This window comes from Ochotona curzoniae, unplaced genomic scaffold (genome assembly GCF_017591425.1).
Source record: "Ochotona curzoniae isolate NIBS_2020 unplaced genomic scaffold, NIBS_Ocur_1.0 scaffold_4505, whole genome shotgun sequence".
Taxonomy (NCBI): Eukaryota; Metazoa; Chordata; class Mammalia; order Lagomorpha; family Ochotonidae; genus Ochotona; species Ochotona curzoniae.
The window spans coordinates 14,839,412-14,866,244 of record NW_024467118.1 but is presented as its reverse complement, the minus strand read 5'-3'; the positions used below and the strand labels follow the sequence as shown (position 1 = coordinate 14,866,244).

General features: G+C 42.6%; 1 protein-coding gene across 5 annotated transcripts in view; it reads right to left on the bottom strand.

Annotated features, from left to right (window-relative positions):
- ZCCHC4 (zinc finger CCHC-type containing 4) overlaps nucleotides 1-26,833 on the bottom strand; it is a 44,155-nt gene that overhangs the window by 757 nt on the left and 16,565 nt on the right. For 2 of the 5 annotated variants that reach the window (XM_040965933.1, XM_040965934.1), the window contains exons 6-12: nucleotides 23,653-23,725; nucleotides 19,303-19,453; nucleotides 17,442-17,542; nucleotides 8,069-8,190; nucleotides 7,759-7,834; nucleotides 4,586-4,637; nucleotides 3,735-3,879 (exon numbers count right to left, since the gene is read on the bottom strand). In XM_040965933.1, coding sequence (XP_040821867.1) covers nucleotides 3,735-3,879; nucleotides 4,586-4,637; nucleotides 7,759-7,834; nucleotides 8,069-8,190; nucleotides 17,442-17,542; nucleotides 19,303-19,453; nucleotides 23,653-23,725 — 720 coding nt within the window. Of the gene's footprint in view, nucleotides 1-3,292; nucleotides 3,880-4,585; nucleotides 4,638-7,758; nucleotides 7,835-8,068; nucleotides 8,191-17,441; nucleotides 17,543-19,302; nucleotides 19,454-23,652; nucleotides 23,726-26,833 lie in introns of those variants that run through there. The other 3 variants (XM_040965932.1, XR_005882223.1, XM_040965935.1) reach the window with 3 other exon arrangements.

Genomic DNA, 26,833 nt, shown 5'->3' with positions numbered 1-26,833 from the left:
AATTATGTAATTATGTTGAAGTTTAATTAACTAGCCAACAAAATAGAAAATAGAAGGCAAAGAATTTACTGTATTGTAAGCATAAATCCTCAGCATCCTATCCATAACAACAAGGAAACAGTCAGAGGCCTGACCAAGCAAAATGTTTGGGAAAAGAAATTTCTTTGCAAGATGGGTAATGGATTTAGAACAAGCTATTCAGGACAAACGCACCTCGAGGTAAAGAGCTAAGCCAATGAGTCGGGTTGGTTTTGTTGGTTTTGTTTTTGCTTTAATGTATCTTTTTTTTTTTCTTTTGGTATATCTGTATTATTCAACTCAGCATTTCTATCTTCAAATACCTGAATTATATTTTTTAGGAGAAGAACTGACATCTGTTAGTTAGCAGAGGTAAAAAAACGAAACAGCCCAATCTAAATAAGTGGCAGTAGTTGAGAGGTCTCATCTCTAAGTCCAACAGCTAATTTTCCCTCCCTGAGTGGTTCTAAGTGTCCCTAAGAAGTTCCACACAGGATGAGCATGTTTTATGATATTTATTTTCTTGAAGTCTAACTTCAAAAACAAGCTAGAATTCACCCTCAAAAAACACCAAAGAAGATAAACAGAAGCTTTGGTTCTGGTGCCCTCTGCACTGAGGTGCAGCCATCTGTGGCTGAGAGGGGTCACAGTTCCTTCCTGCACTGTCTCCAGGTTAGCTCGCCATTTACTCTATCACAAACTATGGAATGGCTGGGGCAGCTCTACTGGCACACACGGCAACTTCTCTGCTTTTCCAGCTGCACTACTTGCTAGGAGTCAGCTCTCATAAGCAATGAGCAGCTTCCCAGAAATAAAGTTTATTCTTGATCTTTGCTTGATAAAACCTGGGAAAAGAGTTTCAAAGATGGTATGCAACCCTAAAATGGGTTAAACTCTTTGTTCACTTAGCATAGTCAGCTGAAGTTGCAAGCTCAAAGTACAAACAGCAATGCACATAATCTTTGACTTCAGGAAGCTGGAAAACTGAGTGAGACAAGGCAAGAATCGTTGCTCATCTTCAACTTTTTTTAGGTGAAGAAGTTGAGGTAATGAAATCCTAGGATCCAACTTGATTCTACAGCCTATACCTTCATTCACCCAGATCTACATACTCAACTGCAAATTATTCAGATATGTAATATACTAAGCATAAAGCAACAACTCCATAAATGATATTAACAGTAGTTCCACATGAGTACACGGAAATTTTCCTGATAATTTTACATTTTTTACACTTGGATTTTTTTTAAAGATTTATTTTTATTATTATTCTTTTATTGGAAAGGTGGATATACAGAGAGGAGAGACAGAGAGGAAGATCTTCCATCCGATGATTCACTCCCCAAGTGAGCGCAACGGTCGATGCTATGCCGATCCGAAGCCAGGAGCCTCTTCTGGGTCTCCCACACGGGTGCAGGGTCCCAAAGCTTTGGGCCGTCCTCGACTGCTTTCCCAGGCCACAGGCAGGGAGCTGGAAGGGAAGCGGGGCTGCCGGGATTAGAACCGGCGCCCATATGGGATCCCGGGCGTGCAAGGTGAGGACCTTAACCATTTGCGCCACCGCGCTGGGCCCTACACTTGGATTTTAAGTTATCTTTTATTTTTTTAAAGAATTATTTATTGGGGCTGGCACAATAAGAGTGTTATTAACCTCCTGGTGCAGCTTAAGTCACCCCACAGCAACTCATCCACATGAGCAGCAGTTCAAGTGGCAGCAGCTCTACTTCAATCTAGCTTCCTGACAACGTGCCTGGGAAACAGAAGATGGCCCAAATACTTAAGTCCCTGTACCCGCGTGGGAGACAGGAAGAAGCCCCTGGCTTTGGCCTGGCCCGGACTGTCTGTCTTTGTTCTTCCTTGTGTCACTTCAACTTTCAAATAAATATTTCAGAATGTATTTATTTATTTGAAAGTAAGAGAGAGAGAGAAGAAGAGAGTCAGGGAAGGAGAGAACTTCCATCTGCGGGTTCACTCTTTGAATGCCCACAGCAGTCAAGGCTGGGACGGGATTATACCACGAGCCAGGAGCTCCATCCAGGTCTTCCACGGGGTGTATCTGCGGTCTCCCAGGCACATCAGCAGAAGGCTGATATAGGATGCATCCCAAGGAGTCATTTACTCCCCTGTGTCACAGCACGCCTGAGTGTTAGCTTTATATCAGGTTGCTCTTATTATAGAAATCTCTTCTCCAGCAATTTTTAAAAAGTAGGATAATTTCCTAGTAATCGTCACTAGAAGAGTTAGCACGTCAAGTGAAGTATAATACGGGAAAAGTCAATGAGGCCACAGGTGCCTGTATCCAAATTTAAAGCAACTTTCTCTGACACTTCCCCCCAAGCAGGTCTAAAACATGACCAAGATTCATTAGGGGGCACGGTAAACAAAACCAGAAGGAAGAGATTTAATATGTTGAGATGTAAACGAAGCATTGCAGACACAAAGTCTTTGAACTGTGATGAACTCACTGAATACAAATTACTTCTTTTTGTATAGCCTCAAGAGTAAATTGGGAGCAGCCATCCAGCTACAGCCAGCTAAGCCACAGCCCACGGAGCGTCTGGGTGGAGTCCAGCTCCCTGCTAAAGCAGCTAGGGGGCAGCAGATGATGGCCCAAGCACTGAGTTCCTGCCACCCGCATGGCAGATCTGCTGTTAGCTTAGCCCCTCCCTTCCCCTTCTCTGTCACTTCTTCAAATAAATAAATGAATAAATAAATCTATAAATTTTTAAAAGGCAAATTGATCTAGTATTTGTCCTCTAAATTATGGGATTTATGTAACTGAGAAAACAAGGTCTGACCACAAGAGGGAGCCAACATCATTCTAGTTCACAACTAAAAGAAAAACAATTGAATATAAAGACAGCTGTAGGAGTGTAAGGTGGAAAGAGTTTTTATTACTTTTATGCCAAAAAAGCTATTAAAAGTACTTTTTAAAATATATAACGATATATTTAGGGTCCTGCGTGGTAGCCTAGCGGCTAAAGTCTTCGCCTTGCACACGCCAGGATCCCATATGGACACCGGTCTTAATCCTGGTGGCCTTGCTTCCCAGCCAGCTCCCTGCTTGTGGCCTGGGAAAGTAGTCCAGGATGGGCCAAGACCTTAGGACCCAGCACCTGTGTGGGAGACCCAGAAGAAGCTCCTGGCTCCTGGCTTCAGATGGACTCGGCTCCGGCCACTGTGGCCACTTGCTGAGTGAACCTGTGGACAAAATATCTTTCTCTCTGGCTCTCTTTCTCTCTATATGTCTACCATTCCGATAATAATAAATAAATAAAATCTTCATAAGAAAAAAAATCAATAGGGTGTGTGTGTGTATAAAATCTGATTACAAGAAATGAGCTCATCCAACAATTCGTCTGCTGTGGAAATGCATGACATTCAATTCCAGATACTCTCTCCAGACTTTTCTGCTGTATGCCACCAGTGCTGACTTAAATTCCATACCCTTCAGTACGGCCTCAACTCCCAGCCCTCAAACCGTAATTTCACATGAACCAGACATGTAAAGTTCACCATTTTATACCTCATATGCGGGCTGTTTTCATGTCAAATTTGTGAAACTGGAAACTTCCCCCCATGCAAACGCTATATCATAACTACAGCCACTGATGTGGCACTTCTGACTCCTCTGAATTCTACATTCTTTTGTAGACCGCACTATAGGAAGCACACACGGACATTTTTTTTCTAGTACATTAAAGAGATATACTAACTTGTTAGCCCTCTTGGATGCCGAGATATTAGGACAATTACTACGTTTGTGATCTAATTCACCGCAAATAAAGCAGCCGTCTTTAGGGCCCTCGCAGGAATGATCTGGAACAGCGCAGTGACTGCAAGTGCTGCAGTGGATCCAGGCTAAAAATAAAAAACAAGCTTCAGAGAAGTTCACTTATACATGGTTTCATTTATTAACATTTCAGGTGGGCTGCAGGATCGTGTTTTTTACCCCATTTGAATTTGGCTAAAGAGACCTAGCTGAAGAGGCTGGAATGCCACATAAACCAATGAACCTAATTCTGCTACTTGGCAAAAAATCCAGCCCTTCCCCAAAGAGTCATGAGCTGACAGCCACCCACGTGGAGGCGGGCTGAGTGGTCCAGTGCCCACTCGGCTACACTCACGTGGAGGCGGGCTGAGTGGTCCAGTGCCCACTCGGCTACACTCACGTGGAGGCGGGCTGAGTGATCCAGTGCCCACTCGGCTACACCCACGTGGAGGCGGGCTGAGTGGTCCAGTGCCCACTCGGCTACACCCACGTGGAGGCGGGCTGAGTGGTCCAGTGCCACTCGGCTACAGCCACGTGGAGGCGGGCTGAGTGGTCCAGTGCCCACTCGGCTACAGCCACGTGGAGGCGGGCTGAGTGGTCCAGTGCCCACTCGACTAAGGCAAGCCCAATGCCAAACCAGAGAGGGTCAGCAGCCACCGCTCCTTACGGAGACACATGCGCACATCAGATCCCAGTTACTGCCTGTCTCTGCAGTAGTCAGTTTTCTCTGTAAACACATGTAGTTAAATAAAACACTGCACAACCTGTTCCCAGGCTCTCCGTCTCAACACTTACAAGGTTTCACACACTTGTTGCAGAGAAAGCAATGGTTCCATTTCCTGCCATCCTACAAAAACAATTTTTAAATTATGTTTAATTTGTTATTAAAAATCAAGTCCCACAATTAAAAATTAAAATGTCTTATTAAAACCTGAATAAATTATTCATTCCTTATTTCTTCCTTTCCCAAGCTTCACAATTAAATACTTTGATTTTAATTTATGCATTTCTCTATTCTGCTCAAATGCCTCCTTGATGGGCCTCAATTTCCTTAACTGTAAAACCAGGAGATTTTATCTAAATGATTTTGAACATCCACTCAGTTCATCTGCACAAAGAAGGGCTCAAATGAAAATTTCAAGAGAATTAATGATTCATAATTTTATGTCTATACCGCTTAATCCTTAATGAAATTCATATTTGAGAATTTTACGTAATTTAGGAAGATAAATTATAAGTTACTGATTGAGTACTTTTAAAATAGTGAAATAAAACACACCAAGAGAAGTACATGAAACATCTCTGTCCAATTGAGTACAGATTATAAAGTGAACACCCGGCAGGCCAAGAAGCAGAGGGGCACCAGTGCCGGAAGCCCCCAACACCCATCTGCCTTTGCAGCTCTACATAATAAAGCATCACTTTGTACATTTTAAACAGTCATATTAAAAAAAAATACTCGTTACATGTCATTTCTAAAGTAACTGGAAATATGAAAGGGCTTCAAAATGTTCATGAAAATATTGAATTAATAGACACAATGATTTTTGTGCCAAAATGATTCATAACTTCCCCATAATATACATTCTCCATGGATTTTTAAAGACTTCTCATAGATACAATCAGATGTGTCACCAAGTAATCCCGGTGCAGTGGTGTAGCAGTCCTCTGCTTTAGGTGCCAGCACCCCTTACGAGTGCTGGTTCATGTCCCAGCTGCTCCACTTCCTGCACAGCTCCCTAATGGTCGGGGAAGCAGCAGAGGATGGCCCATATGCTTGGACCCTTTCACCCACACTGGAGACCCAGAGGAAGCTCTTAGCTGCTGGCTTCAGACAAGCCCAACTCTGATGGTAACAGTCATGCGGGGAGTGAACCAGTGGATGGAACATCGCTCTATGTAACTCTCAAATAAAATACAGAAATCTTTTTTTTTAATGTATAAGCCAGTAACAAAGTTACAGAACTATGAAAAATGTCCTTTCAAGTATTTAAATAAAGATAGCCATTTCTTTGGCAAATAATTCATGCTTAAAGCCAAAGTAAAGGTCAGAGCCTCCTTCTGACCAGAGTTAGTTAAACAGAAAATGTGGGGCAGGCTTCGTGCAGCCGTTGGGACGCCTGTGTCACACTGTGGAGAGCTGCATGTGCATCCTGGGGACAGAAGGTGCTGGCTCAAGTCCTTGGGTCCCTGCTGTCTACTCAGACAGCTGGAGAGAGCTCTGGCAGCCTGCCTTCTGCCTGACCCACTCCTGGCTGTTAGCATCCAGGGAGTGAAATCAGCAGATGCAAGGTCTCGGTCTCTCTCTCTCTCCTCTCTTTCTCTAGCTTTTTCAATCTGAAATCAATCTGAAAAGGCTACAAGCTGAAGGCTCCCAACCGTACATCTGGAAGGGGCAACTATGGAGGCAACCAAAAAAGAGCAGCTATGAGAAGTCACAGAGAGAGGAGTGTAAAGCTGGAAGACAGGGTGTCGGGGAGGAGCTCAGGGAAAGCCTCACATTATTCCACAGTTGTCCCAGCTCACGGAACTCACGGCAGCAAAAGGAAAACCCAGACATAATCAATAGACTCTGGGTGTTCATGAGGCACTGTGCGTTCATCAATTGTAACAAAATGTACTCTGGTGGGCAGGTGGACAAGCAGGGAAGATAGCTGTGTGCAGGGACAATGAGTTGGAAATCTCTGCACCGTCTGCTCAATACTGCTGTGGCTCTAAAATGGCCTGGGAAAAATAAAGCCTATTAAGGAAAAATGGTGGCTAGATAAACAGAAACAGGAAATAGCAGTGACAAATTGGGTAGTGCTTCCACATGTGTAGAAAAGCAGCAACTAGCAGTCTCCACTTAATAAGCCTGTTGGAAGATTAAGTGAGTTAATCCCCATAAAGCTCTTAGGATAGATGCTGGCACATACAAAGTACACAGCATAGTTATTAATTATTATTTCATCAGAATGGTGATAGTATCTAATAGTTCAAAGCCCTATTGGAAACTTCATAATTCTGCCTTCACCATACATATAAATCTAGAGCTCATTTTCATGGTTGTATAGCACCATCTGAAAATGAATTCAAGCAACTGATGATGATGAAGGCAAGCAAGTGTACTTTTTACATATTTATTTACTGGAAAGGCAGAGTTACGGACAGAGATCTTCAATCTACTGGTTCAATCTAAAAATGGCTGCAATGGGCAGGGCTGTGTCTGCTAAGGCCAAGAGCCTGGAACTCCACCCAGGACTCCCATGTGGCTCTCAGGGACCCAACAACAAACCACCTTCCTCTGCTTTCACAGGAGCATTAGCAGGGAGCTGGATCAGGAGAGAAGCAGCTAGGACTCAAGCCAGCACTCATATGGGATGCTGGCATTCACAGGCAGCAGCCTAACTCACTGTGCTGCAATGCTGGCCCCAGCAAGTGCTTTGAAAAACCTGCTGGAGGGCCCAGCGGTGTGACCTAGCGGCTAAAGTCCTCACCTTGAACACGCCTGGATCCCATATGGGCGCCGGTTCTAATACAGGCAGCCCCACTTCCCATCCAGCTCCCTGCTTGTGGCCTGGGAAAGAACTCAAGGATGGCCGAATGCTTTGGGATTCTGCAGCTGCGTCGGAGACCTGGAGGAGGTTCCTGGCTCCTGGCTCTGGATCGGCACAGCACCGGCCATTGTGCTCACTTGGGGAGTGAATAATCAGACGGAAGATCTTCCTCTCTATCTCTCCTCCTCTCTGTATATCTGACTTTGTAATAAAAATAAATAAATCTTTAAAAAAAAAAAAGAAAGAAAAACCTGCTGTACTCTATGATTAGAAACAAGATACAGTATTACACTGAAATGTAATTACTAAAATAATACATACTAATGCAAACTGTAATACTGACAAAAGGATAATTAAAAAACAAATGAAATTAGTAAACTAAAGCTGAAAACATATATTTAAATAAAAATGCATTCTGTAAGAAGAGCACACCTTGGATGGGCAAGAATTACAGTGTTCACAGTGCTGATTCTCAACAGAAACATATCGTTGACACAGAGGACAAAATCTAAAGAGGAAAGAAACAGAAGTCAGCTGCCTGTATTCACCAAGATCCACACAATAAAAGCCTTCAAGGCAATGGACACAAAAATTGGCAATACTCGGTTTCCAATTCACTTTGAAAATACAAACTAAATTTAAATGAAAACTGTATGCCTCAGCACTGCAAGCATTTTACTCTTAGCTATACCTCTAAGCAATTTTCCTGTCTTGATCCTATCCAGTCCCACTGTGACCTTACCTGTACCCCTCTTCTGTGGGAAGGATGATTTTGCTGGGGGGGATGTTGGTGAAAATCCGCACAGGAGACTGCTTTCGACCTGTTTTTCCATGTTTATAAAGTGCATGATTGTCATAGTCTACCTAGAGGGTGTAAAAAATTAAAGCACAAGGAAAATTTACTGAAATGATTCAAAATTCATTAGGATTCCTTAACCAACAAATAAACTGACATCAAAATACAACTTAAACTAAAGCTTTAACAAGGTAATCTTAGGGGCTGGCATTGTAGTGCAGCAAGTAAAGGCACAGCTGTGATGATCCCATACAAGTGCCAGTTCAAGTCCAGGTTGTTCCACTTATGACCCAGTTTCCCGCCAAGGCCCTTAGAAAAGCAGTAGAGTACAGCCAATGTGCTCCATCCCGTAACCTACATGGGAAACCCAGGAGCTACTGGCTCCTGGCTCTGCTCTGGCCCAGTCCTAACCCTTTATCCATTTGGGGAGTGAACCAGGGTATGGAATATGTCTCTCTCTGTAAAAATGTCTTTAAAAAAGGAAATTTTTGAGAATGGCATCATGGTATAGTAGGTTGAAGCTCCATCTGTGGCGCCCGTGTCCCATATGGATACTTGTTCACGTCTCAGCTGTTCCCTCAAGATTTAGCTCCTGTTTATGGCCCAGGAAGGCAGTCGAGGAAGGCGCAAGTCCTTGGGAACCTATACCCATATGGGAGACCAAGAGGAAGCTCCTGGCTCTAGACTCCAGATCAGCTCAGCTCCAACTGTGGCCTTTTGGGGAGTGAATCAGAGATGCAAGGTCTCTCTGACTTTAAAATACATAAATAATCTTTTTGTAAGAGACAGAATTCAGCTTTCTGTATTAACAAAACAATTCTGGCCCTGAGGTGTGTGCTAGCTTGACGGAGGGTTTGCATCTTTGTGTGTGAAGTTCACCCAACTTAGTTTTCAGCTCAGTACATCTCAGCAGTTTCAGTGTGGTTCTCCACCACTCGCTGTCCTCTCACATTCAGGGGAGCAAGGGTCTCTACCATTTGTTACACGACCTCAGGCAAGTTTATATACTTGTGTTTTATCTATAAAAATGGTGACTGACACTTAGAGTTGGCTGTGAAGCCTAAGACAACATAAAACATGAGTATATAAAATTCTTAGTTCAGGGTCTGGCATAAAGTAGGACGAGGGGCAGGAGGCTGCTGACTTCCTCCATGAACATTTCAATCATTTAGTCCTCTCCTCAGGATCCCTCATTCAACCTTCAGTTTCAGCAGAAAATAAACAACTCCTCCAATCTATTATCCGCACATGCTCAGTTGGGCTTCTAGCCTGCTGTGAATCCACCTGGCCACTAAATCCATCTTTCTTTAGATCAGTAATTCTCTAGGTGTGGCATCTGATCAGCAACATCAGCATCACAGGGAACCTTTCTTAGAAATGCAAGTTCTTATCCTAGTAAGAACAGAAACTTGGGAGTAGGATCAGCAATCTGTTTTAACCCGTCCTCTGGCATGCTCAAGCTTGAGAACCAGTGTTTTAGACAATTCACAAGCATACACAAAGGGGAGGCACTGTGATACAGTGAGTTAAGCCAGTCTGGGATGCCCAACCGGAGTGCTAGTTAAAGTCCTAGCTACTCTGCTAAGGTGAACCTTGACAGGCAGCAGAGGATGGTTCAAATGCTAGGACCCTGGCAGTCATACAGATTCCCAGCAAGAGTCCTGGTCCTCTTGGCTTCTGCCTGACCTGACTATGGATGCCAAAGGCATTTGGGAAATAACCAGTGGGTGTAAGATACTTCTCTCTATTCCTCTCTTTCAAGTAGATGAAAATAAACAAAAATAAACATTAAAAAAAAGAAGACATGAGATTTTTATGAAGTCAACTCAGGCACATTCCAGTCGGGGTAAGTGGTAAATGAACTGTTTCAGATTCTAAATGGGAATACACTTACTTACAACACACTGGCTCCTATGCCAGCTAGTTAATAATCAAGTCATCTAACGGGTGTAAGGAATTGATGACAAGGAAAACAGAGGCCTTTGGTGGCAGATTCCTAGGCCTGTCTGTGTGGCACTGCCTAGTTTAACCCTAATGGTTAGGTTTATGTCCTGGTTTAAAATGCTCATAAGAATGCTTCACCAGTGGGAAGAACCAAGCCTAGGATGACCAAAGCCAAGGACAGTGTGAACACCTCTCTAGAATTTGGGCTGCCTGTTGGCTTGGTGAGCCCACAGCCCACATGGCCGTGTGGCAGGCAGCTGGGGCTCACAGCTGACCCCAGGAATGCAGTAGGGTGAGGCCCGCTGCATCGTGCATTCACTCGCCGTGTTTATAAGACATTATATTAAACTGCTTCACTTCTACTGCTAGTAGTGGGAATGACGAAAAGTTAGTCTTTCACAAATTGTGGCTGTTCATTCAGAAAAGGGCCAGAGGAACTGACAGCTATTTTGTACCTGAAAAGGAGTCACAAAGAACAGAAGATAGACTTCTCCTGTGTTGCCTCAGAGAACAGAACTAGGATCAATGGTTAAAAGTTAATAGGGGAACATAATTGATCTCAAGATTAGAAACATTTCTAAAAAATAAAAGCATTAGGAATATGGAGTTGCCTTGCAAGGCTGCAGGGCTCTGCTCAGCGAGGGTGTTCAAGCGAGGCGAGACGTCTGTTGGCCCACCTGGAGGTGAGGACGCCTGCCCACCTGGGCGAGCCAGCCACGGAGGGCCTCCACACTTCTTGCAAGCTTGTAAAATTCTAAAATAGGCTAAACAAATTTCACTTTAAAATCACTTTAAAATAGTGCTTTTAGTAGTTTTCCTTTATATTTGTTTAAATTCCTAAGTTTTTTCTCATGCACTCTTTAGTACACTCAACAAATAGGTGGCTCCTTATTAAAGTCAATAAAGATACTCTGAAGATTTGAATGTCACAAGATAGGGGGAAAATCCTTCCCAAGACAATCTCAGCAAGATTACCCAATGTTGCAAAGTAATATTTTCAGAAAGGTCTCTAGTGCATGGGCTATTTCACGCAACGTAACAGACAGCAGATGGTAGGAAGGGAGGGAGAGAAACAAGTTTTTCTTTACAGTTACCCAAGGAGTCAGAAAATGTAATGTATCAGGAAGGGGGTTTGCTTGATTTTGCATAACCTAATTGAGATTATTATTATTTTTAAATTCGGGTTTGTTGTGCTAATTAACTATAAACATATGGTATGTAAAATACATGCTGCTGGGGTAAATTAATGTACCTCTAACATACATCCATATTTCATAGTTTCATCCACACAAATAAACCTCCAATGGAAGTGCTATAAAGCAAACACAATTTTGCAAATTGCTTATCACTAGTGGTAGAGCTGATACACCATTTTCCTATCATTATCTCTGACATTTTACTCACAATGATGATGAGAGGCATTTCCAAATAGAAAATCTCTCCCATGGAACTGATTAATGTGATGAAGTACTGTATAGAAATGAGGGAAAGTACAAAATCTCGGCAATTTCTAACTTTTATCTGTATGCAAATATCTTCCGTAACAGGAGGCGGAACTGAGTTAAGTGGAGAACCAAGACATTCAAGTTCAACAAACATTTATTTTGCACCTACTATGTTCCAGGCATCCTGCCAAGAAACAAAGATAAAATAAGACAAGAGCACGGGCATTTTCATAATCTCTTTGATGTCAGTAGCTATACTGCTGGTTCCATCACCCGGCTGGTATCATGGCGATAAGGCTTTAACAGTCACATTCCCAATCACCTGCTTAAAAGTGTTGTGTAATGGCTTCCTCCTCTTCACACAGACTCTTTACTGTACAGACTGAGTTCCCTGAATTTTCGTTGCCATCTTTTGATCTACAACAACTTTCTTCTTCTTTAAGATTTATTTACTTTTATTAGAAAGGCAGATTTACAGAAAGATAGAGGGACAAAGGTCTTCCATTCACTGGTTCACTGCCCAAATGGCTGCAACAGCTAGAGCTGAGCCCATCTCAAGCCAGGAGTCAGGAGCTTCCTCTGGGTCTAATGCTTGGGTGCAGGGGTCCAAGGCTTTGGACCATCCTCCATAGTTTTCCTGGGCTATAAGCAGGAGCAGGATGGAAAATGGAGCAGCTGGGACACAGGCCAGCACCCCTATGAGATGCTGGTGCATGCAGGCAGAGAACCAGCCAGTTGCATCATCGTGCTAGCTCCTAATTTGTAAGAATTTTCTAGAAATTCCTAGCAAAATATCTTCATTTCTGACTTTGAAACTAACCTTGAAAAACACAGCTTCTTATAGATGCTGACTTTGGAAAAGAACAGTTTGATAAAAACAAAAGGTCTGCCTTAACATGAGAACAACTGTCCCACATTCACACAGAAACAAGGCAGAACACAATGTCAGGGACTGAGATCATCTCATTAAGATATGATAAATACCAGGCCACCATTCTGCCATCCTGCTCCCCGAGCAGACATCACTAATCAATCATGTTGCTCTTTGTCACCAAATCTAGTATTCTCAACAAATTCTCCAGAAAGCCACTACCAATTTATCAGGCTTAGTACTAAAAGTGAAACTTATCATCCACTCCCTCTCTAGTTCAGTCAGCTGATTTTATATAGCAATGGAGACACAGCACTGGGAAGATAAAGCAACCTCCTTCTAGATTAAACAGCCTCTAAGAGGCAGAGCTACCAGAGGCGGAGTTCAGAATTCCTCGTCTTTATCACATCCCTTCTAATCTGCCCTTAATAAAGCTCTGGGTTTCCTAGGCCTTTGATAATCACTTTATCCTGCATTCATCAAGTGCTTTATCACTGAAGAGCCTACATAATTTAAATGCAAAGAAAATTTCCAGCATTTCCACCCTCCTTTTCCTTGAAGAGTATTTCCAAAAGAGACTCAGTGATTTGGGGCTTCGGACTGCATTGTGGCTTGGGGGTTTATAATCACAGCCAAGGTCGGAGAGAAAGCCCAATCAAGGTCTGTGTGAGACAGCTGTGAGGGAGGCAGGCGCTCTCCAGAGCTTCATCTGATGAAGAAGGCAAATGTAAAAGAAAAAAGAAAGAAATTAAAATAAAATGAGGAAGAAAGAGAAGACAAAGGCTCAGTGAAGAACAAGAGTAGGTCCAGAGAAATTTTTTTAAAATTTCAGAGTAGAAAAGTCACCAAAGAAGTGTTAAAACAAATACTACTTTCACATACATGATGAGTATGTGACAAAATCAGCTTCTACAGCATGAACATACAATGGGCAGTGTCATTCTTACTTTTACTAACCATCATGAAAAACTTGTCTTTATTACGGATTTTATTCTTTTTCTTTTCAGAGGTTGGTTTTCATTTTACTGAAGAAAGCTTTCACTCTACCCAATCAGAACTTTTTCCGACCAACACACTGAACTGAATAATTATTTTCGATAAGCTTAGAGTTGGCAACTGCTTCCAGGGCTGGACTTGCGGTGTGGTGCACTGAACCATGGCTTGACACACCCATATCCTATATCAAAATGAAGAGGATCAAGTCCCATGTCTACTTCTGATCCAGCTTCCTGCGAATGTACAACCTAGGAAGACGTCATCAGAAGTATCTGGTTCCCTGTCACGCATGTGGGAGCTGTGGACGGAGTTCTGGTCTCCAGACTTCAGCCTGGCCGGGCCCTGACTGCTGCAGGAGTGATTCAGAGGGGGGAAGACAGCCTCCATCTCTCTCTCTGCCTTCACATAAAATAATGAAATGAAATAAAAACAACTACAACAGTAACACTTCTAAATCTTTCCTAGTAACACAGGCCATCTAAACTAGTGACAACTCGCCACTCCACATTCACCTCTCTCACCGACAGTACCCTATGGTGCCCTCTTGAGGCCTGTCACTTGCCCAAATTCTTAGTCACAGTGGAACGACTCCTCTGTAAATTTGGATGCAATGTTTCTGAGGGAGTTTGTGTTATACAGTTTTAATGTTTCAGAAGTTGCACAAAAAGAGTACCTGAGGAAAAGTTTCTCCCTGACCTTGGTACTATCTGGTAATCACCTTTATGGTGACTGTAACGTTAAGGGCTGGGCTAAGCATTTTTACGCGTCAGCTTATAAAAATTCTAAGAACCTCATGAGACATTTATTATTCCTGTACTCACTGGTCAGCTATAATGATCTTCCAAGAAGTTAAATAGAAGAACCAGGCCCAAAGCCCATGCCAGAGTTCACATTCTTTGCCATCCAGTTATTCATTTGACATGTCTGAAGCACCTCTTGCATGCCAAGAGTTACACTAAGCAGTAAGCCAAGCCAAGGGCAGCAATGCTGCTGGGAAATGGGAGCAGTGTCGTTGGGTACCATCGTTAGGATCTATCAGCTCTCTGTCCATTGCAAAGGCCAATACTACAAGCATCCGGAAAACTGGACGCCCTAACAAGGCGAGGAAACTGTGAGGAGAGGAAACAATTTGAGAGAAATTGTGATGTCAGCTGCCTGAGGTGGAGCGTGAGAAGCCAAGGCTAAGATGACTGCTGCTCCACACATTTGGAAAGGAACCTGTCAGTGCCTCAACAGACAGAAACCATCCATAAGCCTGACCAAGTAACTTCTGTCTTACAGGTCTACGTAAGGACACTATATGAAATATGGAAACATTACAAGAGATGTTGATGGCTGTGCTCCTTACAGCGCCTTCAAGGTGGAAGCACCCTAAAGTCCAAAAGGGGAACAACAGCATAGCCTGCTAATAAAATAATTTAATATGAAAAGCAAAAAGATTAGATAGCTTCCTTTAAAAATGTTTACTTATATAAGAATTAGAAGAAAGAACTCAAGACAGAATTCAAAATTGTCATCTATAATTATAAAGATGTAAAAAGTACTACTAAAAAAGATTGAAAATGAATGCTTGGAATTACTATTTAAAAAGATTGAAAATGAATGCTTGGAATGTATAAAAACTGGCTGCTTGGATGGAGTCAGGGCAGGATCTGTGCCTTCACTGTTGGTATTGCTGTCTCTGAGAATTTCAACATAATTTTCTTTTTCTTTTTTTTTTTTTTAAAGATTTATTTTTATTATTTTTTTATTGGAAAGGCGGATATACAGAGAGGAGAGACAGAGAGGAAGATCTTCCGTCCGATGATTCACTCCCCAAGTGAGCCGCAACGGTCGATACTATGCCGATCCAGAGTCAGGAGCCTCTTCCGGGTCTCCCACGCGGGTGCAGGGTCCCAAAGCTTTGGGCCGTCCTCGACTGCTTTCCCAGGCCACAGGCAGGGAGCTGGAAGGGAAGCGGGGCAGCCGGGATTAGAACCGGCGCCCATATGGGATCCCGGGCGTGCAAGGCGAGGACTTAACCACTTGCGCCACCGCGCCGGGCCCATAATTTTCACGATGTTATATAACCTTAAGATTAGAACCAAGAGGGCCCAATGCAGTAGCCTTGTAGTTAAAGTCCTCACCTTGCATGCGCCAGCACACCATATGGCTGCCATATGGCCACGTTTCCCATCTAGCACCTTGCTTGTGGCCTGGGAAAGCAATAGAGGAGGGCCCAAAACCTTGGGACCCTGCGCCCACGTGGGAGACCCAGAGGAGGCTCCTGGCTCTTGGCTTCAGATTGGCTCAGCTCTGGCCATTGTACTTGCTTAGGGAGTAAACCATCGGATGGAAGATCTTTCTCTCTTTATATCCTCCTCTCTGTATATCTGACTTTCCAATTAAAAAAAAGAGAGAGAACCAAGAGCTGGCTTGCAACAACTACTGAGGGCATTGCCAGTTCTAGGGGGTACAGCCAGACCTAGGCGCCACTCAATTTCCAGAAAACTGTCGTGACAAGAGGAGGAAGCAGTGACTACAGAACCATGGCAACAACAGGCTCAACTCAGAAGCCAAGGAAACAAACCCAAGGAGACACTAAAGCGCAGTAACACTTGAATGGACAGAGCAGAGCTGCTGGGAGATACTGTCTCAACTCTCATGAGGAAATGGACAAAACTGGCGAGGCAGTGCTGTGAGGAACAAGTCTTCTCCCTCCAGAAACTTCCACCTCTTTGTTGGCACATGGCTTGGGAACAGCCCTCCTCAGAGCCCGTGGCATCCAGGGAGAGACAGTGAAGCACCCGCATTCATAGCCGGAACAAGCAGCCCACAACCTCTGAACACACAGCCACGCGCTCACGGTGTGCACCGGGTCTGAACACACAGCCACGCGCTCACGGTGTGTACCGGGTCTGAACACACAGCCACGCGCTCACGGTGTGCGCCGGGTTTGAACACACAGCCACGCGCTCACGGTGTGCGCCGTGTCTGAACACACAGCCACGCGCTCACGGTGTGCACCGGGTCTGAACACACAGCCACGCGCTCACGGTGTGCACCGGGTCTGAACACACAGCCACGCGCTCACGGTGTGCGCCGGGTTTGAACACACAGCCACGCGCTCACGGTATGCGCACAACCTCTGAACACACAGCCACGCGCTCACGGTGTGCGCACAACCTCTGAACACACAGCCACGCGCTCACGGTGTGCGCCGTGTCTGAACACACAGCCACACGTTCACGGTGTGCACCGTATCTGAACACACAGCCACGCACTCACGGTGTGTGCACAACCTCTGAACACACAGCCACGCGCTCACGGTGTGCACCGTATCTGAACACACAGCCACGCGTTCACAGTGTGCACCGGGTCTGAACACACAGCCATGTACTCATGGTGTACAGCGTGGCAGAGGAATTGCAGAATATGCTGGTGAGACTCAAAGATTGAATCAGCTGGCATGAAATCTAGCCACACATCTGCACCTATAGCACGTCTGTTCCTGAAGTGCAGCCTGCTGATTCTGATTGGGTGGATTTAGGTTTTTTTTTTTTTAAAGATTTATTAATTTATTGGAAAGTCAGATATACAGAGAGGAGGAGAGACAGAGAGGAAGATCTTCCGTCCCATGATTCACTCCCCAAGTGGGCGCAATGGCCGGTGCTATGCCGATCTGAAGCCAGGATCCAGGAATTTCCTTCAGGTCACCCACACGGGTGCAGGGTCCCAAAGCTTTGGGCTCGACTGCTTTTCCCAGGCCACAAGCAGGGAGCTGGATGAGAGGTGGAGCTGCCGGGATTAGAACCAGTGTCCATATGGAATCCTGGTGTGTTCAAGGCGAGGACTTTAGCCACTAGGCCACGCCGCCGGGCCCTCTAATCAGCTCTTAATAATCACTCTAGGGATGACTATTTTGGAACCAATGAACTAAGCTATGGATGGTATAATTTTAGAGTTTAATACAGTTCCTTGTGTATTCATTTACTAATATCAAATGGGCAGTCTTATCAGACCATGTATTTAAGCAGAATATTCAATCTCCAAATATGTCAGAAAACAGAACTATTTACTATACCTGATAATCCAGCATGGAGAAGCTGGGGAAAAACTGACAAATTCGCGATTCAAAGAAATAGGGGAATATCCAGAAAATGGGTAGTTCTTTGTAACCATCATCTAATGAAACACACAAATAGAGAAAGAACATTAAAACATAAATTGTTTGACATTGAAGGAAAAAAAGTCAAACCATTATAATTGAAAAACAGCCATAACTGGAAAACTTCCAATATCAGAAAAACTTCCAATATCAGAAACAATTGTTCAATACACTTAAATTTCATACAAAAAGAATGCTTACCAGAGCACAGGTGAACAGAACTACAAACAAAACATAAAAGTAACTACAACTATATGCCATGTCCATAGTCCAGACAAACGCTAGGACTGTACAGACAGGCCAGGAAAGAGGAAGAGTACCACTGTGAGGCCAAGGCAGTCGGAACACCACGCAGCAACCCGGGACGGCCCAGCAGAGGCCCGGGCTGGGAATCCTGGCTCGGACTCGATGTATTGTCCAGGATTTCAGGGGTGAAACAATCCTTGCTGAATCATTGAAGGTTCTTAAAAACAAGCTTATCCAAATCAGTTTTCACAAGATGCAAGGAACACAACAACTATTTAGAGAGCGACAAAGGCTGAGTAAGTACCCTGCCAAATTCCTTCTATATTCTGTCTCTTTATAAAACCAGCTAGAGTGCGATACTAAAAATCCTACTTACAGATAGGGAATCTGAGACCACAAGTCATCAGGCTCGTGGCACTAGGAAGTGGCAGAATCAGAATTCAAGTTCATAAAGCTCTTTATTGCTTCCCCAATAACTCTGATTTTATCCACCGATTAGTGAACACAAGAAGAGCCAGTGAACGAGATACTTAATGAAATATGTCAAGTCGTGGATTTTGTTTGCATTCTGCTCCCAAGGTACACTATTTATGTAGCGCAATTAATGCAGAAGCTCGATCACACATGCCTGATACAATTTATCAGCTTGGAAGCTAGAAACTATCTAAAATTTGAGTGCACTAACTAATTAGATCATTAAACAAAACACTTTGAAGCCCTAAGCCACTTTAAACTGAATAATAAACCCCAGCTATTCACCCATCTTGAGGGCTGGAGAGTGTGTGCGCCATTGATAATCACTATTAGCCTCTGAGATCTCCTAGGTCCACACTCCAATCCTCGCAAAGTCTCAAGCTTTGGGCCTGAGCTTGGCAATGCGAGCACACCTACACTGTGCATTAATCTAACCCGCAGCGCCTAAACGGTGCCTGGCCTGGCACATGGTGGCCACTCATAAGTAAATGGTGCCTGGCCTGGCACAAGGTGGCCACTCATAAGTAAACGGTGCCTGGCCTGGCACATGGTGGCCACTCATAAGTAAATGGTGCCTGGCCTGGCACATGGTGGCCACTCATAAGTAAACGGTGCCTGGCTGGCACATGGTAGCCACTCATAAGTAAACGGTGCCTGGCCTGGCACATGGTGGCCACTCATAAGTAAATGGTGCCTGGCCTGGCACATGGTAGCCACTCATAAGTAAACGGTGCCTTGCTGACACATGGTGGCCACTCATAAGTATTTGCTGAGTGAATGACAGCAATTCACTGCTACTTTTCATAATGTCCCACTGTCCCCTCCAAAAGCAAATATTCTATTTACAGCCTATTTAAAAAATGCATAAGTAGAAAAAGACAAAGGACATCATGAAAATGAAGCCAGCCGCATAAACAAGTATGCCTGTTAAAAAAAAAAAACAGAACAAACTAGAAATGTGCATTCCATCAGTGCTGTGACTCACTGGCTCAACTAATATTTGACAGAAAGTAGATCCAAGAATGCACGTTTACTTGTGCAGTAATAAGTGACACACCTTGGCTTTGACCTTCTTTCCACATGGCAATCAACTTCTTGAATGTAACAGCGAGAGGTTCCACCAAGCCACCAAAAGGCGGATCTGTCACCATAATGACTCCTTCTCCATTACCGTCCTGTAAAAAGGCTCTGCACACGTCAAGGGCGGCCTGCAACAAAGCAAAACCCATTTCTACACCGTGACTGGAAGAAGGGAGCTCTAGCTGGAGGAAAACACCTTGTACTCCACAGCCTCAGGCTTGCTCGCTCCTGGAAACTTCCCCCAAGTCCTCCTCCTACCACCACGGGTCGCTCTGTGACATCCGAAAGCCTCTCTCAGTCTCCCAAGATGCTATCACTGGGTTCCTGGATAGGCAGGTGTATAAAATTGCAAACGCAAACACCATCACTATCGGAAGGCTACACATGTCAAACAATTCAATTAAAAAAAAAACTAAATTTAGTAAGCTAAAAGGGAGAAATTCATCACCCGTGAAAACTATCTAAAACGTCAAATTCATGAAACAGAACAAACAGGAGCCAGAGAACACAAAAACGATAAGACCTATTTCCGTTCATCTGGTTTGTTCATCAAGATGAATCCAGTTTAAAAACAGCTACATATTAACAGTTAAACACATACACGTTTCTGGGTGTCAAATAACTGACAGGCATATTTGAACGTGCACACCACGTAAAATTCTTTTGTTCACAATTGACTAAGCTTATCCAGTCCATCGCTATTAACACATCTTCCCAATGGGTTGGTTTCCACGTCTTAGTAACCACAAAAGTAACACTAACAAGGAAACTTATCATGTTTTGCTTTCATGAAATTAATAAGTCACACCTGTACTTATATCTCCAGTCTTGGAAATAGTTTTCAAGTATTCATCTATAAAAGTAAATCAACACAGTATACAAAATGTCACAAGATTTTAAAGTTTAATGACATTTAAACTTTAATAAGCCTGTATGTACTTTATAATAAAATATATATTATTCTACCGCTAAATCAATTTAGAAGACCCACCTGATGAGAGAAAAAATGACAACATCCCAATTCCTTTTCCCTCGGAGCATCTTTATTAACTCCCTACTAGAACTTCTACCGCAGAGGATGGCATGTCAAGAAGGTTAATCATTTTTCAAGTGTTCCTGGCATTTTCTTAACCTGCTTACATTAGCAAGGACTTAAAGCACAGATGATGATATTGAAAACTCTCAAGTTCCTTAGAAATAAAGCACAATAAAATATACAAACAAGCGAATGATGCCTGAATTCCTACTTTAAAAATGCATTACCGCAGGGCCGGGTGACAGACTTGGCAGTTACGATGTCTCCATGTCACATCAGGCAGCTGGAGTTTGGCTGCACGAGATCTAGATCCTAACTGCATCTTCCTGCTAATGTGGACCGGGGAGACTGCAGGCATGGCGCAAACAGTGGGAGACCTGGATGGAGATGCCAGCTCCCAGTGTCGGCAGAGCCACAGCCTGGGCCACTCAGGCACACGGGGAGAGAACCAATGGATACGAGCTCTGTGTCTGCAGCACCTTTGTTTGCCTCTCCAATAAGCAAGAACAACAACAACAACAAAGCTTTATATAGGGCATTACATTTGGATCTTAGCAAAACGGCCACCTAAGTGCCAGCTTTGCATACGGGCACTGGTTCAATTCCTATCTGCTCCACTTCCTATCCAGTTCCCTGCTAATGGGCCTGGAAATGCAGCAGAGGACGGCCCAACTGCTAGGACTCCTGCAGCTACCTGGAGGCTCAGATGAAGCTACTGGTTTGTAGTTTTGGCCTGGCCCAGTCATGAAGGGAGAGGATCATTTAAGATTTTTTTTTGGAAAGTTAGATGTACAGAGAGGAGGGTAGACAGAAAGATCTTCATCCTTTGGCTCACTCCCCAAGTGGCCACAACAGCTGCAGCTGAGCTGATCTGAAGCCAGGAGCCAGGAGCTTCATCCAGGTCTCCCACATGGGTGCAGGATCCCAAGGCTTTGGGCATCCTCCACTGCTTTCCTAGGCCACAGGCAGAGAGATAGATGGAAAGTGGAACACCTGGAACACAAGATGGGGCCCATTTGGGATTCTGGCACATGCAAGGCGAGGACTTTAGCCATTAAGCTACTGCACCAGGCCCATAAATTAACATATTTTTACATACTGTTTTTAGGTAAGAAACACTGGTGTGTAATGGATGCCACCAGTTGCTAACAGTGCTAATGTGATGGTCTGTGGGAAATAAAGGCTTGTCTACAGAAGCTGAACTCACTTCTGTTTTCATGAGAAAAGAGCTTGACAGTTTGACTGACCATACATTCACATACAGAAACCCCTACTACTGAAAGGTACATGACATTTGTTTATTACCTAGTGGGCTTCACGATTTACTATGAGAAAACTCCATGTGGGGAACATGTGCCTTTTTACCCTGGGCTCATACAGAGCACAGGCGCTGAGGCAGAAACACATATCTTCCAGTGTGTCCCAAATCACTTCACAAGCACCCGAAGACCCAAAAATAGTCAGTGGTTGAATAACACACAGCAAATGCCTCCAAAAACACTTCACTCAGGGAGTAGGGCGGAGTGCAATCATCGGAACAATAGTCTTCTGTAGGTGGATCTCTACGGCCGTGGCACTAGAGGCTGCTGTTAAAATTACAGTCAGGAAAGACCAAGTTCAATGGCTGCCTTCTTCAGGGCACGACACAGAACCCCTTACTCCAACCCTGGAAGGTAAATTCTATAAAATTCCAAAAACAAGTTACAGAGCAAATGCTGTGGCACAGTCAGTTAAGCTGCCACTTGTACTGACTCAGGTCCCTGGCTGCTCCACTTCACAAACTCCCTGCTATTGCACCAGGGAAAAGTCAGTGGTGACCCAAACACTTGTGCCCCTGCCACCCATGAAGGAGATGCTGGCAGAATTCCAGGCTCCTGGACTGGGCCTGGCCAGCCCCAGCTGCTGCAGCCCTTTGGGAAGTGAACCAGTGGACTGCAGATCTCTCTGTTTTCCTCTCTCACTGTAACTATGCTTTTCAAATAAATAAATCTCAAAAAGAAAAGGAGACAAGTATAACAGATCAAGTTTAAGGTCATAAATAAAACTGACTTATAAAACTGCACAATTCCCTCCTCTCTTTCTCACTGCCACCACTCTGCCGGAGAATGCCCTCATGATCTACTGTCAAGTTTCAGCTCCCTGCTCGCCTTCATACTCATCTAATCTGATTCCAAACTGAGTGACCACAGCCACATAACAAGCCTTTGGGAAACATGGAAATACTCTAGTTCCGCCTGCTGCTTATTTCAACACTTGGTTTTAATAGCTAACACAGCTAAAAAAGAAAATACATATCCCAACACTAGACTGATTCAAATGGAATGAATGCTATGACTGCTAAATCACGGGTTAAATTTTCAGTCCCAACCAACAACTTACTATTTGTTTTCACTTCCTGAATGTTTACTTATTAGTTGACATGGTTTTCACTTTCATTAGCAAATACCTCAAAGCATAATATATAGTGAAGAACAGTTCACAATTTAAAGAAATTCATACGTGCATATACTATGGGTATGCTTTGTCTTATATTCTTCATAATTTCAAAACATTTTTGACCAACCTCCTATTAGATATTATTACCTGGTTTCGTTATAAGTTGTATTTTGTAGTACGACTGATAAGTAACTCAATTGAGGAGTAGGAATAGAAAATTTCAAGTCTGCTATATTGTTTATTCTCAGCGACGTTAATTAACATTAACATGAATTTAAAGACGGATGTTTTAAAGGTATTTTATAAAAAGTCTCACCTTTCTGGAGCAGTCTGAATAATTTTGGCTCACAGCATAAGTGAGAGGCAGAGCACAGACTTGCCCTGGAGGCCCTGTTGCCTCACAAGCACTAACTACAGCAAATCAACAAAGCAGAGCAGAACCTTGCTGGAAGATGAGGGAAAGCTGGAGGGAGGGAATCAGAACAGAGATCTGAGAGATGAGCAGACATTGGCATGGCCGGGGAGAACAGCCTGGGCAAAGGCCCCACAGTACAAGGGCAGACGGGCTGGAGATATAAAACCTTGTGCCCTAAGCACACGCAGCAAAGGGGAGAAAGGAGGGAGGTTAGGCGAGGGAAGGAGCAAGGCTCAGAATACAAGGAGCCCAGCGGCCTGGCTAAGCATGCAGGCCTTTTCCAAAAGGCATGGGAATAACACAGTCACTTTTTCTTGTTCAGTAAACACACAATAAACGTACAAAAATAAATACCAACAAATGGTAGATAAATCAACAAGGGAGGTACTCCTGAACCTGTTTTCTAGAACAAGAGAGGAGATAATGGTCATAGTTCTTACCTTTCCATCAAAGAAATGGTGATTAAACATGTTATAATGGCAAAAGCTATCTTCCATATAGAACTGTGAGTACCTGTAAAATAATTTATTACTGGAGTCACTTGCCCAGTCACAGATATGCAGATACACCAAACTAAAATGTAAAACTACAGAATTATATCTCTAACCAAACAAAACTAATCACAGTGTCCCTGCTTCCCCAAAAGTTGAGGAATCTGTAACAGTGAGTGAATAATGCACTTCAATTATGTCCCCCGTTTTGATAAGCCAGTGGTAAAACTACAAACTCGTATATAAAATACATTTATTCCCATGGACTTTAAGATTATATATAAACCATCAGATTACTGATATTATTATGCACTTAAAGCTTTCAATGTTTTATCAATTAAAATACATCTCTCATGGCTAATAATTTTAAGGAAAATGCTAAATCAACATTTCTGCCCAAAAGCAATTTAATTATTTTCTTCTGCAGTAAATCAAAAAGAAGTATTTAATACAAAGTTTAATGCAGATTAGTTTAATAAAATACACCTCTTAGTATAACAGAAAAAAGTGAATATTTTTTATGTATTGAATTAGTGAATTGATTACAAAACTTCTTTGAGATATCAGTAAAGAAACAATGTACCACCTTTGGGTATTAGCATCCTATACGTTTTTGCTAACTTACTAGTAGGCAATATTCAGATAGTATGTTATGGCTTAAATATGCATTCACTGGATTACTACCAGATTGTTTTCTATATTCCTTAACTGTTTTTTTGTGTTGTCCATCTATATATTTTTCCAATTTCTGTGTATGGATCTTAATGATTTTCTTACAGGTTTCTGGGTTTTTCATACAATCCAAAAACCTCTTTGCTGTTTGAGTAAAATTTGGACTTGGACTATTTCACTATGAAAACCCCACATAGTAATCACACCTCCCTTCTTAGGAAATCACAGCCTAGTGGAAGAGTAGGGGGAAAAAATCAGAGACACAGCATTACAAAATGATTTCGTGAACCAAACCACCACAGAGGCACTTCTTTTTTGGACAACTACCCTCGATTAACCAAACTGTTAATAACCCGTTATCTAAGGTAACTATTTAATATAATAGGTAGTCTGGTTTATCCTCTTTCTATAGCACAGTGGTTGAAAGCAGGAGTTCTAAAGTCACTTGTTCTGATTTCACACACTGCATCTCTTAATAACTGTGAAACTTTAGTATGTTACTTAACCTTCCTCAGCTTTAGTCTCTTCATCTACAAAATGAGAATAATAATCTTTTACCTTGAACAATTTGGTGAAAATAAATGAGATAATGCATGTAAAAGCTTAATATCATTATTTTAGTAAATACTAGCCATAAAAATTTGTATCTTAATATCCTAATTTCCTAATAGGGGAATTGTGTATATGGTTACCAGAATATACTCTAAACCTATTTCTTGTTGTTCTGAGATGGAGCTGGCAGAACAGCTGGCCACCATTCTCAGTAGACCATCCTGTATTATCACTCAAGATCTGTTAACACATCTGCCAATTTCATAACTCATATAAAGGTGCACTGAAGATACAACAGACATGGACGGCTGAAAGACGTATAAACAATGCACTGCAACCTAATGAACATCCCCAAAACTGTGGGGGATAATGTCAGTTATTATTAATAAATACGTCTTCCAAGTTAACTAAATTTCAATGGCTTGATTTATAATGAATCAGTAACAGCAATGTTATTGCAGCCACAGGTCAACTATCATTTTGGGGTTCTCCTGTTTGCCACTGCTCAGTGAGTGTAAGTAAAGGGAAGTAAAAACCCTTTTTGACATAATAGTCAGTTACTAAAATTAAAAAACAAAATGTGATGTACATAAAATTCAGCACAGTGCACCTGTCTCGGCAGCTCGCCTGCAGAGCCAGAGAGCAAACAAAGGCAAGACTTCAGTTTTAAATTTCTACCCACTACAAACAAGGAAGCATAATCATTCATATTTTTAAATTATGAAAAGTCACCCAAGATTGCCCTCTTAAAATGAAATTGGCTGCAAAGAATTATTCTCTCTGTTGGATAAAGCAAACAAAACTAATCAGCAATGTAGGCACTTGAAAACTGCTCAAAAGGACATCCATTTAACTTGGCCATTCATTCTCTTTCAATGAGAGTCAGTTACTGGGTTTGAAACATGCCCTGCACACAGGAAATGTAATCAAGAGACAAATAAAATAAGTTCATAAAATAAACCTAAGAAATCTGATATAATTCTATTAGGATAACAATTTGCCAAATCGTTTCACATATTTATGCTACCATCAGAGCATACAGAAATCCCTCCTAGCAAATGTTAACTTCGTATCTTTAAGCCACTGAGAAGGAAATTTATGCCATATCCACACGGAACCCTGTGGTGGAGGCAGTTTCTGGGCTTCCAACAGAACTCGCTGGGGCAGTATGGTTCCAGAGTCAAGGCCAGAAGCAACTACGTTCTACATCATGAACAAACTTCTTTCTGATGTAACTGTGGTGTTCGCAACAAATTTGAACCAATCTTTTTCCTACCAGACTGAGTTCACAGCCAACATCCTGAACACTGATTCTGTTAACATCTAATGTTGACTTTCACAGAACTGACTCGGCAACAGATGATCAAAAAACTAACCTCCAATCTCAGAAATAGAATAGCACCAACTTTTGTCGCAACGCACACAGGGAAGTTTAAATCAATAGAATATGCAAATAGGTATCAATGTAGTCCATTACTATCATTATACAAAAAGTTTATCTGTGTGTGTATATACATATATATAAGCATCAATATATCCTATAAATTATAAATGCACATAGAAGTATATATATATAATAAATATCAATATATTCCATGAATTTTAAAATAACTTTGTTCACATCCCCTACTTTTATCAGAAGGCTATATCGAAGAAAGGTAAAGCCACAGGCAAGGCATTAAAGATGAAATAAATTAGGATAAAAATAACAAGACTTACTTTTTCCTTTCAATAATAAAAGATAATCAACGTTAAGATAGGCCAAAACTGAATATACATTTCTTTAAAAAGGTAAGCAAATGGCTCTTAAAAAGCTGGAAGGATGCCCAAGATCACCACAACTACTAGGGAAATGCAATAAAGTCACTATAAATCACTTCCAAAAAGACAAATGCAAGCATGTGGA